The sequence below is a fragment of the Neolamprologus multifasciatus genome, chromosome 18 (genome assembly GCF_963576455.1).
Source record: "Neolamprologus multifasciatus chromosome 18, fNeoMul1.2, whole genome shotgun sequence".
NCBI lineage: Eukaryota > Metazoa > Chordata > Actinopteri > Cichliformes > Cichlidae > Neolamprologus > Neolamprologus multifasciatus.
The window spans coordinates 8,844,370-8,861,525 of NC_140456.1; the positions used below are offsets into that span (position 1 = coordinate 8,844,370).

General features: G+C 38.6%; 2 protein-coding genes across 6 annotated transcripts in view; both read right to left on the minus strand.

Annotated features, from left to right (window-relative positions):
* Window positions 1-12,518, minus strand: part of LOC146497297 (acyl-coenzyme A thioesterase 2, mitochondrial-like) — a 35,185-nt gene extending 22,667 nt beyond the window's left edge. For all 3 annotated transcript variants that reach the window (XM_085141758.1, XM_085141757.1, XM_085141753.1), the window contains exon 1: window positions 12,417-12,518. The gene's annotated coding sequence lies outside the window, so the exon portion shown is untranslated. The remainder of the gene's footprint in view (window positions 1-12,416) is intronic.
* On the minus strand, window positions 700-12,518 carry LOC146497300 (acyl-coenzyme A thioesterase 2, mitochondrial-like). Of its 3 annotated transcripts, XM_085141776.1 has the most exons (5): window positions 12,410-12,503; window positions 10,359-10,417; window positions 6,429-6,884; window positions 4,393-4,580; window positions 700-3,326 (listed from the first exon to the last, which is right to left on the minus strand). In XM_085141776.1, exons 3-5 carry the CDS (start codon window positions 6,877-6,879, stop codon window positions 2,718-2,720), a joined length of 1,248 nt encoding a protein of 415 aa, XP_084997902.1. In that variant the 5' UTR covers window positions 6,880-6,884; window positions 10,359-10,417; window positions 12,410-12,503; the 3' UTR covers window positions 700-2,717. The 3 variants fall into 3 exon arrangements, with proteins under 3 accessions (XP_084997902.1, XP_084997901.1, XP_084997903.1); XM_085141775.1 differs by lacking the exon at window positions 10,359-10,417 and having other exon boundaries at window positions 12,410-12,518; XM_085141777.1 differs by lacking the exon at window positions 10,359-10,417 and having other exon boundaries at window positions 12,414-12,505.
* Window positions 12,519-17,156: the final 4,638 nt, after the last annotated feature.

Below are 17,156 nucleotides of genomic sequence, written 5' to 3' on the forward strand. Positions count from 1 at the left end.
GTGCTGTTATTTATTGAGAGGGATTTTTAGCTTCACCGGATCACTCTTACAGTTGAAGTGCTGTTTATCAAATGGGGTTGAGAGGATAAGGGGTGGGGTGGGTTAGGTGGCAGAGGGAATAGTCTATCGATATTACTACTTGCCACGCTTTGAAATTGAATGTAATGTAAAGCATTTTGGATCATCTATTTATATTTTTCCATGTCTGTTTCCAAAATTTTGTATTTCAAGGACATAATAATAACCAAGTTAATAACAAGTTCTAACCATGGTTACAACACAAAATCAGCATCACTCAACAACAGCACCTGTTACTGATTAACTCACTAATAGGTGTGATTTGTGGGCAAAGGATAGCAGCAAGAGTGAAAGGTAAAGTTTACACACAGTGAAAGTGAACTAATGAAAACTAAAATTGCACCAACTTCTACGTGCAAAGCAATGAAATAGGAATGGTCAAGAGTAAGATCAGTTAATAGATCATGGATGAAATCAAGCCAGCAATGTGACTGGAAGGACAAATAAAGAAGCTGTGACTCACATATTTCTCATATGTCATCAGAAAACAACTGTCATTAGAGCCTTATGATTGGAAGAACAACATTGGAAGAACAAAAGGAACAATGCAATGAGGGAGACTGGCAATGTGTTTGCTTAACACATTATATATATATATTATATAATAACAACAACAGGAAGCTCTTTGGACAGATTTATTCAGCTTACATTGATCGTACAATGGTACAAAACACTCAGGTTTTTGTTTTTTTCATTATTTTTGAAAAGAGCCTACACTTGTAGGTGAAGTTGAGAGGTACCAGTAAGTGATCTTCTTCACACCATTAGCCTCTTAAGGCCCAAGCCTACCTGATCTCCTGCTTTTTGCCCCCATATCAGGGGGCGTTGAGGCTTAAGAGGTTAAAAAGAGGGTGAGTGCAGCCAGGTCAACATGACAAAAGTTGCTGTGCCAGGGACATCCTATCATTCCATGTCACACTGTCAAATTACAGTGTGACATGACTTTTGAGCCTACAAACCCCACATCCCACACCTCCCACCCCGATGTGGTTTGTGCCATTAAAGGTGGAAAGTGGTATGAGGCTTTAAGCAGCTTAAGATCAGACCAATATTCTTCATTCTTATATATGGTCTGTTTGTGATGCAGATAGTGAGCAAGAAGTTGTTAGATGTGATGATGATGGAAGCAAGGAAAGCAAGAAAATGATAAGGAAGTAAGAATGAGGAGAAATGTCTTCAATTCTGAATATTTACTTATTTTGGCCTTTCATGATTTTAACCATTATACTGTAGGAACAGAAGGTCAGGAAAGCTGATTCCTTTTATCTGTTTCTGCAAATCAAACATGTTTCTAGAGAAGTCTTATATGTGCCTCTGACAGATTTAGACTAAAGGTAATTGAAATTCTAGGTCTTCTTGCAACAATTGCTGAATTTTCTTTCTTAAATAAAGTATATTTAGTGGCACTGTATTTTTTCCTATTTTAGATTTTCCTTCATCATTGTTGTGCATTTTATTCATTTTAGTGGCATTTTACATTGTTAGCACTTTGTGCAGCATGGACTGTTGGAAATCTGCTATATGTATATATAAACTTGACCTTAAACTGGATGTCTTTTAAACAAAGAAAGTAATTTTAATGTTTTAACATTTTTGATGCAAAGGACTTTAAAAAAATCATATTGCGGAAAGTATTTAACTACTATCTGGATACAACTAGTGTTGTCAAGAGACCTCTCCCATGCTCCCAGGATGTGGGTGTGAATGCCAGAGCACTCTGGAATGCACAGAAAGCCTTTGCAGACTATTAAGGATCACACATCCTATCACTACCATATGCAAACTTATATTATTAAAAGATTATACTGACTACTAAGTACAATTTTCTATTGACAAGTGTGTTTATTATACAGACCCATGTATCTAAAGACCTGACCTGGGTTCTGTCTGCACATGGTAAGCAGGTTCCCTAGCTGATGGACTTCAAACCTTCTGATGACTCAACCAAGGATACACCAATAATTTACTGATCTTTTTTTCTGTTTCCACCTCCTGGAAGTAAAAAAGTTGATCTAGATCTTACTTTTTTCAAGCCAGAGCCACTTGTAACATTATAACAAATACAAAACCTGCAGACAGAATCACAACTAAAAATAACAGTTGTACAGGGAGGGCACCATTTTCTTTGAAATAACATCTCACCTTATAGGAATTTTATCCCCTCCCGACCCCCTTTTTGATTCATTTAGAGCAATATTTGCATGTTTTACATCAAAGTCTACTGCTTATAGTCAGATGCAGAGTAAACAGAATTAATGCTGAGTTAAGTAACTCGGAGTTAATTGTTGGACTCGGAGCTTGTTGAACCTGCTTTCAAGAATAGTGCACAGGGAAAGCAGACAAATCTACAAATGATGCTCCAGAAAAGTCCAAACAAAAGCCTGTGAAGAATAAAACCGTTAACAACAACAACAGGAAGAGACGTGAGGATACTTAGTGAAGGAACAAACAAATTGACAGCTGAGGGAGGGACAAACTGAGGCAAACACAGAGAAACAGTGAAGCTTGAAAGATAAGTGGGAAGATACTCATACAAATCATGGCTCTTCTACGAATCACACATTTTTAACAAGTTGTCGTAAATTAATTTGATGTTATTTATTTTTCTGTTACTCAGTTTTTATAATTATTTTGTTCTTTTATAACTTGGCTTTAGTCTGTCCAGCATCACAACTCAGGTGAGTTCTGAAGAACTCCTGGATCTTCTTCCACAGGTGGACCTCAGCTGCTGCGTGTGCCTTGGGTTCACCTCCCCACGAGGATAAATACCTAAGAACTCCATGTGCAGCAGAAGGGCAGAAGGGTTCATAAGGTGGCTCCAGCAAGTGTCCAGCTCCAGGGTAAGACACACTCTCAAAGTTCTCCTTTATATGACGCTTCAGTCTCTCCACCATCTGGTCCATGTATGCCTTGCTGTCCCAGCAGAGGTCATCCTCTCCAGCCACAAAGAGGAAATGAGCCTTTGCTCGTTCAATGGGGATGAGGCTGCCCTTGTTCTTCTCTGCTAGCGGGTCTTCACAAACATACTTTCCAATACTGGCACCTGACTCAGTGGGAACCCACTTACTGCAGTCATACCCTAATGGTGAGAGAATCTTCTGTTTCTTGTAATAGAGAGGAATCCCCACATTGGCACTGCAGCCATTGATGCATACTGCAGCCTCGACACCTGGCACAAAGGTAGCAAGTGAGAGTGCAAGGTCTGCTGCCTTTGATCTTGCTACTATACCAACTCCTTTACTGCCCACCTGTGAAATAACACAAACTAAAGCTGATAAAATTTATAGAAACACTTCGAGCTTAGGACTGACTTCATTTGTTAAACCTTTTATGCACTTTGAGAGTGTATTCATCATCCCTGCAAATGAAATGGATAAGGCATTATTGCTAGTGAAGACAAACCTTTGATGGCAAAATTAACCCTTTCATGCATAAATTATGACAACCTCAATCAGGATTTTTTTCTTGAGTGTTTCTATTCATCTTTAGGCATAAAAAAATGAATACAAATATTTGAGAAAAAATGTCATTTAACCCTGTCATGCATGACAGGGTTAAATAACAATAATTACAATGAAACACATCATATATCTATAGTAACATTAAACGACCAGTGGGTGGCAGGGTATGGAGTGACACATCAGTGTCCAATGTAGTGGCTTATGTGCAAGTATACCAACAACACTGACACAAATACAAGAAAACTGCCTTTGAATAGCTGTTCACTGTAATGACCACTATGGATGAAAGGGTTCATTTAGAAATAAAAGAGTCAAACATTCACAATAATATATTTTGTATGTGATATTCTTTAAATTATCATATTTAATTAAATAAAACAATAAAGTTCATAGTTATTTTTGCTATGTATCTTGATTTTATCCTTTTAGATACCAATTAAGCTGATCTACTGTAGTAAACTTGATTTTTGTAGAAAAAAATGAAATTGTTTTAAGTTCACCTAACAAGATTATAGTAAATAATTACTGAGATTTTGAGAAACAGGTAGGTTGATTTTATTGTTAGCTTAGCCAGACCAATTCCCCATATTTGGGTTCTGTGCTGGGCTGGCTGCAGCTTTATGTTTGGAGAAACTAATTCACTTATCCAAATCTCTAAACAAAAGAAAATGAGAAACGTTCTCAGAATGTGACTGTTTTATTTTGTTTTTTCCTTATTAAGAGCATTGGGGACCCTATTAGCTGGAGGAATCCAGCAGCTGAATTTCAGGGTCCACAAAAATGAAACAAATACATGTTTCTGGAAAAGGCAAAACTTCTTCAGTCCTTACGAGTGCTCATTAAAATAACTCACCTTAGGTTGCTGTTTTAAGAAATACATTGCTTCCTTAAAGTGGTCCAGATGAATCTTTTGCATATTTTCAGATTTGGCTTCGACTACACATATAGAGAGGACGACAAAGCCTTTGTTAGCCAGTAGACTGGCTCTTGTCTCAGATCTCAATGTAGACATATCCAAGACAGCGGGAAACAGACCTTCTCCTAGAACATAGTAGACACAAAATTTTCTTCTGTCAATGAAAAAAAAAAGTTTTTCATTTTTAATTTCTAGTTTTCCTTAAGATCTAATCTTTGTCACTCTATTGTGTGACTAAATAAAAGAACAATAGAAAGACAGCGGTTACAGCCATAACTGAATAAAAGCTTGACACCCTTTGAACTTTAAACTAGTTGACAGATGGACTGAAATGAAAACTGATGACGTGACAACGAACAAAGGAAACTGAGGACCTAAATACACAGGATAACAAGCGGGAACACCTGGGAAACAACACTGGGCATAATCTAAATGATTAGACAGTGGAAGCAAAACTGAACACCAAGCACATGAGACAATGACTATCTAAATACAACTGAAAACACATTGAGATGCGACTACAGCTGTGTCTCAATTCAGGGGCTGCATCCTTTGGAGGACCCGGCCTTCATGGTCTACGTGGGCCGGGTCCTCTGAAGACTGAGAAGGCTGGAAATGCGAGGCTGTGAAGTGGGATGGTCTAGCCTTCAGATTTGTGCCACTGCTGTCTCGGTGAAGCTTAATAAACTCAGCAGTCTGCTCCTTGCTATATAAAATATAACAATGATATTAGAGTAAATTCTCTACCATCTCAAACTTCTATTTAATCAGTTTTCTGTTTGACGTTTATTCAGCTGTATGAAAACTGTAACGTTAATCTCAGCCGAACAGATTTACTTGGGAACAAATAAAATACTGAAAAAAGCCAAACAATAACATTAAGTTATCTAACTGACTTATATATCATGTTTAACCTGAGTAGCAGAAGACACAGGGTCTGAAACGATTGTGCTGGGAGTTCAGTGTTCTCGCCGGCTTTAGTGAGCCTTGACTCAGCTATCGAGCTGGTGGGTAACAGACGTCTCTGAAAACATCGGAGCACTTTTGCAAATATGTGATGTCTTGATAAACCGAGCAGATATTTGAAGTTCTCGCTTGAAAATATGTTAAAAGTTTATTTTGTGACCCAGAAAGAGTAATATTTCAAACTCTTTAGCCGTGCTCCTCTGCCATTGCCCCATTTGAAAATTACTTTTATATTATTATAAAAATGTTATAAATACTAATTTAATTAATACAGTATTGCAAAGAGTAATAGTAATAATATTACAGCTACACAGGTGCCACCATTGTTGGAAATGGGAACTTGCTGTTATGCGCTATGAATTCTGGGATAGATTAGGCCACGAAGGATACACCCAACCCATCCTTCAAATTCGGGGAAATGAAGGATGCATTTGTCGGCCGCATTTGGAAAAAGCCTTCGATTTGGGACAGCCTTCATTGCGTCGCTGTGATGTAATCGGCCTACAAATTCGGCCTCCAAAGGATGCATCCTCTGAACTGAGACATAGCCTAAGTCACACAACTTGATGACAGCAGACATGACAGAGCTAAAAGAGAGTGAGCTCGAGTGATGGACAGAGGAAGATATATCACAGAGATGAGGAAACAAACAGAGACAAAGACCAATACACATAAACTTGACAAAGACAGATGGGATAAAGAGAGACTACTGAAACGATAGGTAAATAAGGGACAAGACAAGGAGGAAAAAGGAACCTAACAATAACAAACAAGAAATTATGAACCAGGATTAAAGATAAACTCAGGGTAAAAAGAACTAAACTCAGGGATACACTGTAAAAAGCTAAAATCATTTCTTACAGCAAAGGAAACAATCATAAATCCACAAGAAACCCAAAACATTGGGTCAAAGACCCAGGACCATTACAATTGTATTTGTTCTGAAACACTCATCGGGCTGTCATTTAATTAAAATACAGAGCGAAAGCTTGAAACAACTGCAGTACCTGGAGGAGTGAACAGGACTCCACTAATGTTCCCCTCTTTGACAGGAACCCGACTGACCCCATCTCCAATCAGAACCCTCTCATTTGTCTCTTCTGCCAGTATCCTGCCTTCCTCCTCGTGCACAGAAAAATTCACCAACTGAGGCTCCAGAGACTTTATCTTTTTAAACTTTTTGTGCATGGTGTCTGGCCTCATGGACCACATGAGACCCATAGGTTCTACTCCAACGTAGGTCCCACCAAGTGAGGGATCTCTGTTCAGGTCGATCTCCCCACTGCCATCAGCCCTGTAGGTGGCCGAGGAGCTGAACACCACTCCCTTCTCGTCAGTTAATCTGGCTCTCATGGTGACCGCCTGTCTGGACCTCAACCCTTCCACCTTCACCTTAATGGGTTCATCATACAGGCACCTGGCTCTTGGTAGCAGCCTCAGTCTGACTTGGGAAGACATCTTTTCTGAAAGAAAAAAAATGTGTATTATTTTGAAACGCCTCTCTGTCAGACTACCTGTTGTAAGGAGACAGTAGATGGAAGATCAAGTTAGAAATCTCACTTCAGTAAGTCAGTTTTGAGAGGCATAAATCCAGTGTGCATTCAAAAGTGTCATACACCTTGCCTGATGCAATGATTTAATTAAGAAAAGGATGCACTAACACATTAACCCACTTGCAAGGACTCCAGAAATAGGCAAATGTGACCTCTAAAACAACCCATTGAAGAAGGTTGATGAGCAAGACGAAGATTAACAAAGTCAGTGAGGGGGACACAAAACAAAAGTGTCACACAGGTGAAACAGTACTTAACACAAAAACGTGACAGCAATTGAAAGCAACAAATACATTAAATAGATCCAAGACTAAAAGAACTCCATATCCACGCTGTGGACTGCACTGCTATTTTCCTGAAATCAGCTGATTGTAGCGAATCTGGAACCAATAAGCAGGACTGATGGGCAGACAGACTAATGATCACAAGGAACTGAACTACTGGGCACCGGTTTGCTACAAGAACCGGTTCTCAGTTCCCATCTCTAGTATGGAAGATCAGTGTGCTAATTTAACAGCTATGATCACAGCTGAAGAACTGGATTCAGTCATGACTGAAACATTACTTCAATTGGTCTCCATTACTTCAATGAAACATTACTTCAACTTCAATGGGTTTACATTGTTGTGCTTGAGAGACACCAACGAAATTCCTAATAAACGTGATTCTGATTCCTTTCACCACTATATAGGATACCTGGAGATCTTTGGCTCACTGGAAGAACTGTGACAGTGATCTCTAGCTCTGTGCTGGGGGTTTGGGTCTGTCTGAGAGATTTCCTTCTTCCTTGGTTTCTTTCTTCTGCTTCTTGTTCCAGAAAATTTTTTCCTTCCAACACACATCACTAATTTTATTCATGTAGTTTTTTCACCTCTGTTACTGTCACTAACAGCTGACAGTGCAACTTAGTCACATGACATAACAACTAAATCAGCATGAGATGAGTGTTTTTTTCACAGTCGTCTACTTTCTGATAAATAGCAGAAGTGGACTGAACTTAGATAAACAAACTGAACTGAACTGTTTTGTTGACATGAAGTGATCTTCATTCAGTATTTACATATAAAATTTAGTATGAAAATATCTACAAAAACCTTGAGATAAATTCAGTGTGTACTGTATTGTCAGGGGCCTTGGTTATCCTGCTCTCTCTTCCCTCACCTTTGTTTTAGGATGCCTTAGGACCCTTGATTGTGTGTACCTCTGAGGTTCCACCTGTTCCTGATCGCCTGGCTGACGAAACTGCTATTTAAGGCACTTGCGCTTGTGCGACATCGTACTTAATTGTGGATTGCCTGACCTTCCTCTCTCTCTCTGTGCACAGGTTTTGGGCCCCTCTCTTTGTGTGGTGATCCTGAGTTGTTATTGAGAGCACTGTAAATATTGGACCCCTTGCAGCTCCCTTGGAGCACCAAGCCCCTTACACACTTCCATCTTGTTGTATTTTACTCATTTAATGTAAATAAACACACAGTACTGCCTTTCTGAGTGTTACTGAATTCACCTGCTCCTGTCTATGTGACAGTATTGGGTAATCTTGCAGGATAAAGTGGTCTCACTACAAACAAATATGTATAACATATTCATTCAATGGGTTAAAATTAAAAAAAAAAATGAAAATATTGTCAAGAAACTACAAAGTTACATATCTGCAGGGCTCGCAAAATTTCAATTGGTGTTTGTTTTGGGAAAGATATTGCAGACTGAGCAATAATGCATTTCTTGCATTTCTCATGGGTTCTAATGGGGGCCTTTCTTAAAATGACTGGTCCCAGTAACAAAGGCGCTTGTCGAGTCAGAAATCGAGGCAAAACCAACAACACACCCGGCAGAACATGATGTTATTTACACGGGTGCACATAAGTGGTCCGCATGTGCGCATTTGCTGTCAAATTAAAAGACGCGCATCAGATAAGAAGTTGCAACGCGCATTTGCGTCCATATAAAAAGTCACTGTTTTTGTCTGCTAAAGTGGTATTTTCACTGCACATTCTGCACCACATCTCTGTGCGTTCATCATTTGTTTTAAGCTAGCTCACCTCCTGCAACCACGCGCTTCTTTTGTGGTTCAGACTCCTTCTGACATTTCTTTGGAGGTGGAGGAACACCAAAGTAATTGCTTAAAGGAGCTTGCTTCTTCAACATCTTTAAGAGTTCTAAACAAATGTCTGTCCTCCTCCAGAAAATCCTATGTACACAAACACGCGTTGCAACTTCTTATCTTGAGCGAATGCGCACCTGCGGACCACTTATGTGCACCCCTGGTCATTTAGCTCGTCATATTGCAGCCACAGAAATTCTTTTGTCCATGAAACCATAAAGCTGCACTTTATTTTTGCCTTATAGTCTGATTTGTCATAACTTTTCCGTTTTGTGGTAAGCTTTTCTTTGGCTGTCACTTCTTCACCCTGACCTGTCTTATTTGGCTCAGCAGAACTAAAATATATATCCTGCTGCTTTTACACACGCACTCGCATAACGCTCAGCGATTCTCTGTGCGATCAGCCTCTCACATGATAAGCTTGCTGCGGGAGATTTCACTTGTCATGTTTGCATAGTAAGCTAACGATTGATAAGACGATGTCAGAGGAATTGGTGCGCAAATTATCGTCACTCACCAATCAGTACTGTCGCTCTCTACACACAGTTCGCGCGATTGCAAAGTGAAAGCAAAAAACAAGCGCAAATTCAAACGCAATTTCAATATGTCACATATTGACAGTGGCTCACCGATGCCAATGACATAATTACCCAGCTACATTTCTGAAAGAATGCAAAAGCATCGACATACATTTTTCCTTCCTATGATAGCCCGATGGGCAGGGCTGAGATAGATTTTGGTAGCCCGATTGGAAAAATCGCTAGCCCCGGGACGTCGGGCTAGCGATTTTGCAAGCCCTGTATCTAATATATTATCTGGCTAACAAATGTGTTTAATAGGATTTGCTAGAACACCAGGGAAAGTTTCAATGTGCTAATTTTGGTTAAATTTGAGTAACTGTTGCCCAACCCATATCAGTATAAAAACTTTACACTAGAAACTCTCCCATGCTTCATATCGAAATGATTTTTGTGGAGTTAATAAAATCGATTTTCTTTTTTAATATAATTTCAATTAACATAATTTTCTATATTTAGTACAAATATACAGTCAATTGAGGAATTACCTATTTTAGTCAGTTTAATTCCTCTTTTCAGCCATACTAGTATCTGAAAATTCATTTCAGTGTGCTATCTTCAGCCACTTTCTGGTTCACACTTAAAAAAAATGTAATTACCCTCATTAAACCTAAACACCTGACAATAAGATTAGGAGAGAAGAGATAATCCAAGGACATCAATGCACAGTCAAAATGAAATAAAAGTAATTTTAATAAAACTTACAAGGACACAAGTGTTAACAGAAGCTGACTGCAAATAAGCAATAGAGGGTTGTTGAGTCCCTGAAAAGGAGGAAAGAGCTGTGTAAAAAACTGGAGCTCTCTAAACTGGAAATGCAACTTCAAAAATAGAAATTAAAAAAAAAAAAAAAAAGGACAAAATATTTTTGGAAAAACAGCCAGAAACGCTTCCTCGGGCCTTAAGTCATGACACAAACTTGATCACAGTAAAAGTCTGAGACACATAACTGCCCTCAGTAGCGCTCTTACACTCTAAAAAATATTCATGGTGTTTGTAGGTAGAACTTGTTGTCATCAATCAACAACAGAAAATATTAAGTTTGTGTAACATGTAAAAATGAGTTTGAACATCCTTCATTTTTGAACATCCCATAACTGGACCATAACGAAAAAATAATTACAACTGCCATAAAAAAAGAAGAAACGGAAAAAAACAGAGGTTGGCACCACTACCTGGTAAGTTTCTTGTTTTATAGTCTTTTATAAATATGTACTAGTTACAGCAATTTACTGCTTAAGTTTAGTCTGACAATGGCAGCTACATGATGTGAATTGACACTCTGTGTTATGCTAGTTGTTACTCTATAAAAGTATAAAAGAGCGTTTGTATTTTTTCCTGTTGTTAATGAAATCTGTCAATTAAATCTGTCACTCTGGTGGTTACTTTGGTTAGCCATAGGTGTGTATGAGACCATGCATACAGCAGAGGGTAACCCCGTAGCATATGTTCGTATCATCACAGGCGTAGCAGTTGTCTGCATTCTTATCACTTTGTGGGAGTAGAGGTGTGTTTCCCCTAGACTGTGTTCGGTGAGTTAACTAAGCATTGAATTTCAAAATAGATTAATTACAAGTAAATTAAGTACACTTTAAATTTGATGGTTTTAATCATAGTTTAGCATAGTAAATTGCTAAAGTTAAAGTTGTTAGCTAGCTTTCTTTTAGCTAGCAAACGTTCCTCGTAAATACAGAGTACATTGTCAATTTTTCCACTTATACTTAAAATTTGTCACTTGTCAGGGTGCATTTGGTTAGCAGATAGACCTTGCAGACAGCAGAGCATGTTCAATTTGAACCTGTATATGTTCAAATTAACCAGTCAGCAGCTGCCTGCATTTTTATCATGGTGTCAGAGTAAATTTGTGTTTCGACGGTCTTGGGTGAGATAACTAATTACTGACAGAGTGAAATGTGGTGAATTTATGCCAGAGTATTTATGTGAGTAAAAGTATTTCTATCAAATGTATTGATATTTTAAGCTCAAATGTGAAATATGCCTGAGGTTAAAGTTAGTTGACCTAGCAAGAAAAAACAAAATTGTGTGTGCACACAAGACTTGCTTTCGTTACCTTCTGTAATTGTAAGCATAATGTGAAGTGTGGGATTGTGGCATGTCAACAGTGGTCTTCAAATAATTAAAAAGAAAATTCTCTCACACATTTGGATATGACACAAAGTCCACAATTTTGGACTACAGTGTGTAGATTTATTATTTTATTTTTTTGAATTTTGGATTCATCTTTTCAGTGTTTCATTGTAGTGTTTAGAGAAGGTTTTATACTTAAAATAACTTGTTAACTCAAAAGCCTCGATAAGTCTTTGTAGTCTTTTATAGTCCTTAGAACTCAACAAAAACTGTTTGAAATAGTCTCCAAATCTAGGTTACATTTACTTTCACTCACCTTATCCTACTGCTAGCAAAGGGTGCATTGAAAGCAGGGCAGTATGTAACAGATTTAATGCAAGTTATAAAAATTAAATTGTTTATTTGTTAAAAACAAAAATTAAATCAATAATTAGCAAAACGCTAGTCCTATAAATGTAATATGTTTGACTTTTCGCCTAGTAAACTTGTTTTATTCTCCAGAGTTCGGTGGAAACAAGAAGAGAGGTCGCAATCCGTTGCCTGATGGTGTATTTGAAAGAGAAAGAAGAGGATCTCTTCAGAGAACAGCTGGTAGGTAAATCTCACATTGTTTTGTGTTATATTTTTAAATAGCACATAAAATACCGACATGTTTCTTTGTAACCTACTTGCCAGGATGGTGAAGAACAGTTCTCAGAAGAAGTGGTAAAGATCGTAGTCACCAGACGTGCAGCAGTGTCTCTTCCAGCCGTCGCTAAAATAGTGATTGACAGCTGTCCTGGAAGACCTTGATGTGCCCAGAGCATGTGCCTTAATGATGGGACTTATATACGCTCTCAATCTGAGCTACCCCAAACAAGTAAAGAACATTCTGTGATTCTGTGATATTTACCAAGTTGATAGATTAAAGTTAATGTTTAATAATAAGCAGATTTGCAAAAACAAATTGCCTTACGTTGCAATGTTAGTTTTCTGAGGTATTTTAGAAGGGTGTGATTTAAAATTATTGTTATTTGGAAGAATATATATATATATATATATATACATATACACACATATATATATACACACACACATATATATATATATATATATATATATATATATATATATATATATATATACCATATTTCCCGGACTACAAAGCGCACCTGAATATTAGCTGCACCTGACTAAAAGCCGCAGGTGTTTCAATGTTGACTTATCATATGTAAGAGAATATGCACAAAGCGAATTGTCAGGAAAGAGGTGGCTGTTTGGAGACACACCCCTTTTATTAATATTTTGAAAAACAAGTTATGGGCACATATTTGCATAACTTTTTAGGTATATGTACATGTACCGGTAATTACAAGTACGAAACATGTACTGTGCTTCATAAATGAGTAACAAATGTAGTACATAACAATAACCTACAGCACACCAGAAAAATAGATTCGGCCTACCTTTTAGGCTCAGGTGCAGTGACATGGCTTTAACAAGAAGAAAAGTCAGTCATTCACCACCGTCTTTCTCTTCTTCCTGCACACTAAAACCACCAAAGTCCTCTTCTCCAGTGTCGGAAACGAACAGGCTCAGGATGGCTTCCTCATCCACTCTTCGCTTCTCTCCTTCGTTGTCACTTTCAAAACCAAAGAAATCCTTGTTGTCAGTGTCAGAGTCGAACACCCTCAGAAGGGCCGTGGCGGTGTCCTGCTCTCCATCATGCAGCAGTCCAGCCCTTCGAAATCCGTTGGTGATCATGGATGTTTTCACACTGTCAGAATCCACTGGTGGAGTTGGGCCTAACTTGCTTTTCGCAAGTTTATCGCCGCTCATCATCCACGCCTCCCACTGAACGCGTAGCGCTACTTTGAAGTTTGTTTTTCGCGCTACTTTGTATGGCACTACGTTGACTGGCGGACGAACATGTGACCAACATACTACTCTTGAACCCCGATCCTTCCGCCAGGCAACGTAGTGCCGTACAACAGCGGAACAAACAAAACAAATCGTCTTACGATATGACAAAAATCATGGACAATCCATAGAAAAGCCACACATGACTAAAAGCCGCAGGGTTCAAAGCTTGTGCAAAAAGTAGCGGCTTATAGCCTGATAATTACGGTATATATATATATATACAGTGGGGCAAAAAAGTATTTAGTCAGCCACCGATTGTGCAAGTTCCCCCACTTAAAATGATGACAGAGGTCAGTAATTTGCACCAGAGGTACACTTCAACTGTGAGAGACAGAATGTGAAAAAAAATCCATGAATTCACATGGTAGGATTTGTAAAGAATTTATTCGTAAATCAGGGTGGAAAATAAATATTTGGTCACCTCAAACAAGGAAAATCCCTGGCTCTCACAGACCTGTAACGTCTTCTGTAAGAAGCTTTTCTGTCCCCCACTCGTTACCTGTATGAATGGCACCTGTTTGACCTCATCATCTGTATAAAAGACACCTGTCCACAGCCTCAACCAGTCAGACTCCAACTCCGCCATGGCCAAGACCAAAGAGCTTTAGAAGGACACCAGGAAAAGAATTGTAGACCTGCACCAGACTGGGTAGAGTGAATCTACAATAGGCAAGCAGCTTGGTGTGAAAAAATCAACTGTGGGAGCAATCATCAGAAAATGGAAGACATACAAGACCACTGATAATCTCCCTCGATCTGGGGCTCCACGCAAGATCTCATCCCGTGGGGTCAAAATGATCATGAGAACGGTGAGCAAAGATCCCAGAACCACACGGGGGGACCTGGTGAATGACCTGCAGAGAGCTGGGACCAAGTAACAAAGGTCACCATCAGTAACACACTACAACGGCAGGGAATCAAATCCCGCAGTGCCAGACGTGTTCCGCTGCTGAAGCCAGTGCATGTCCAGGCCCGTCTGAAGTTTGCCAGAGAGCACATGGATGATACAGCAGAGGATTGGGAGAATGTCATGTGGTCAGATGAAACCAAAGTAGAACTTTTTGGTATAAACTCAACTCGTCGTGTTGGAGGAAGAAGAATACTGAGTTGCATCCCAAGAACACCATACCTACTGTGAAGCATGGGGGTGGAAACATCATGCTATGGGGCTGTTTTTTCTGCCAAGGGGACAGGACGACTGATCCGTGTTAAGGACAGAATGAATGGGGCCAAGTATCGTGAGATTTTGAGCCAAAACCTCCTTCCATCAGTGAGAACTTTGAAGATGAAACAAGGCTGGGTCTTCCAACATGACAATGATCCAAAACACACCGCCCGAGCAACAAAGGAGTGGCTCCGTAAGAAGCATTTGAAAGTCCTGGAGTGGCCTAGCCAGTCTCCAGACCTCAACCCCATAGAAAATCTGTGGCGGGAGTTGAAAGGTCCGTGTTGCTCGGCGACAGCCCCAAAACATCACTGCTCTTGAGAAGATCTGCATGGAGGAATGGGCCAAAATACCAGCTACTGTGTGTGCAAACCTGGTAAAGACCTATAGTAAACGTTTGACCTCTGTTATTGCCAACAAAGGTTATGTTACAAAGTATTGAGTTGTATTTTTGTTATTGACCAAATACTTATTTTCCACCCTGATTTACGAATAAATTCTTTACAAATCCTACCATGTGAATTCATGGATTTTTTTTTTCACATTCTGTCTCTCACAGTTGAAGTGTACCTCTGGTGCAAATTACTGGCCTCTGTCATCATTTTAAGTGGGGGAACTTGCACAATCGGTGGCTGACTAAATACTTTTTTGCCCCACTGTATATATATATATATATATATATATATATATACACACACACACACACACACACACACACACACACACATATTTGCCGCTTTATTTAATATACCTTTACAAATCTTTATAGTGGTTCTCAAAGTCGGTCATCAGGCCCCACTGCTCTGCTTTTTTCTATTAATAACTAAACACTGTTGATTGGCTGGTGTGTTCACTTAATCAGAAGTTGTAGACACCATTGTGGAGTAAGAAAAACGAAGTGAATTGGTATGTTTTAGCTTCTGATTCAACACACCTTGTCCAGGTAATAAACATGCTACATTTTCTTTTGTTACTGAGGTTGTTTGTGGAGGAATTGTACTAAAATACATTATTGTTTTTGCCCACTCATTTATAATTAAAGGGCTGCTGTAATGTTTGATTTATGTTGTATGACACAGAAGTGTATTACTTCGAAAATGTTATGCAATAAACTGTTTCATCAGTTGGAATAACTTCAATGGCTATGTTTGCATGGATAATTGTGAGTAGGATATATGTAAAAAAGTAAGTTAGATTAACTCAACTAATGTAATTTGTCAACTCAATATTACCAGAAATTCTAAATTAATATTAGGTTGCTTAAACTTAATTATGCTTTCACAGGTCAGAGTAAATCATGTTGGTTTGTTGAACCAGTTGAGTTAGCCAAACCTAAAAATTACTTGCTGGATTTACTTAATAATATGCAAAATTTGTAACTTAGAAAAGCTGAGTGGAAATTGTTACCTCAATTTTTTTAAGTTGAGCCAACAAAACATTTTTTAGAGTGAGGATTTACCTTCACCAGGTCACTCTTACAGTTTAAGTGCTACTGACCCCACGCACGTAGCCCAGTTAGTTATTCATTACTGATGTGGTTAAAGATAAACTCTCTACGTGGACATTGAAAAAAATATAAATGGATGACTCGTTTTTCTTTACAGGCTAACTTACAGGCTTTCAATTGCAATACGTGGCACCACCATAAAAGACAACATATACTGTAATAATAACCAAGTTAATAACAAGTTCAACCATGGTTACAAAACAAAAATCAGCATCACTCAGTAAAAGCACCTGTTATTGATTAACTCATGTGAGGATTAGAGATATATTTTGCTGCTATTGTTAATGATCATCATCATTACCATTGCATTAATCCTACAGTTTACAGTATTGATATTGCATTCAGATGTTTAAACATATTGGTACCCAATTAGCCTTTATTACAGGTGCAGTGATAACCACTCTAAACTGTTGAGTTGAATCTATAATCTTAAATGCTTTTGAATGCTTGTTATAATCTTAAATGTGTACGTGCTGGCCTTCTGCCTGGTGAAAAAGGTTACAAGGTTCAGCTGGTGAAGTGAGAGGAGAAACTGAGTGCATTTCATGTTGACACCCACAGACACACACACAGTAGATAGACTCATTTATAGGTGAGAGGTTAGTCATGTTTGCTTGCAACTGCAAAATTGTCTCTGCAAAAAGAGGAACAGTTTCTTGCTGTGTGCACGCAGGGGTGGTGATATGAAGGACCCAAAATGCAGACTCACAGAAATCAAAGGTGAACTTAAATACAGCTTTAATGCTGAACTCCAAAAAAGTAACAAAACTGAGACTCCAAGGTAAACTTTACACAGACAGAACACACAGCAAAATAAGGGTAGATCACGACAATGACAAAC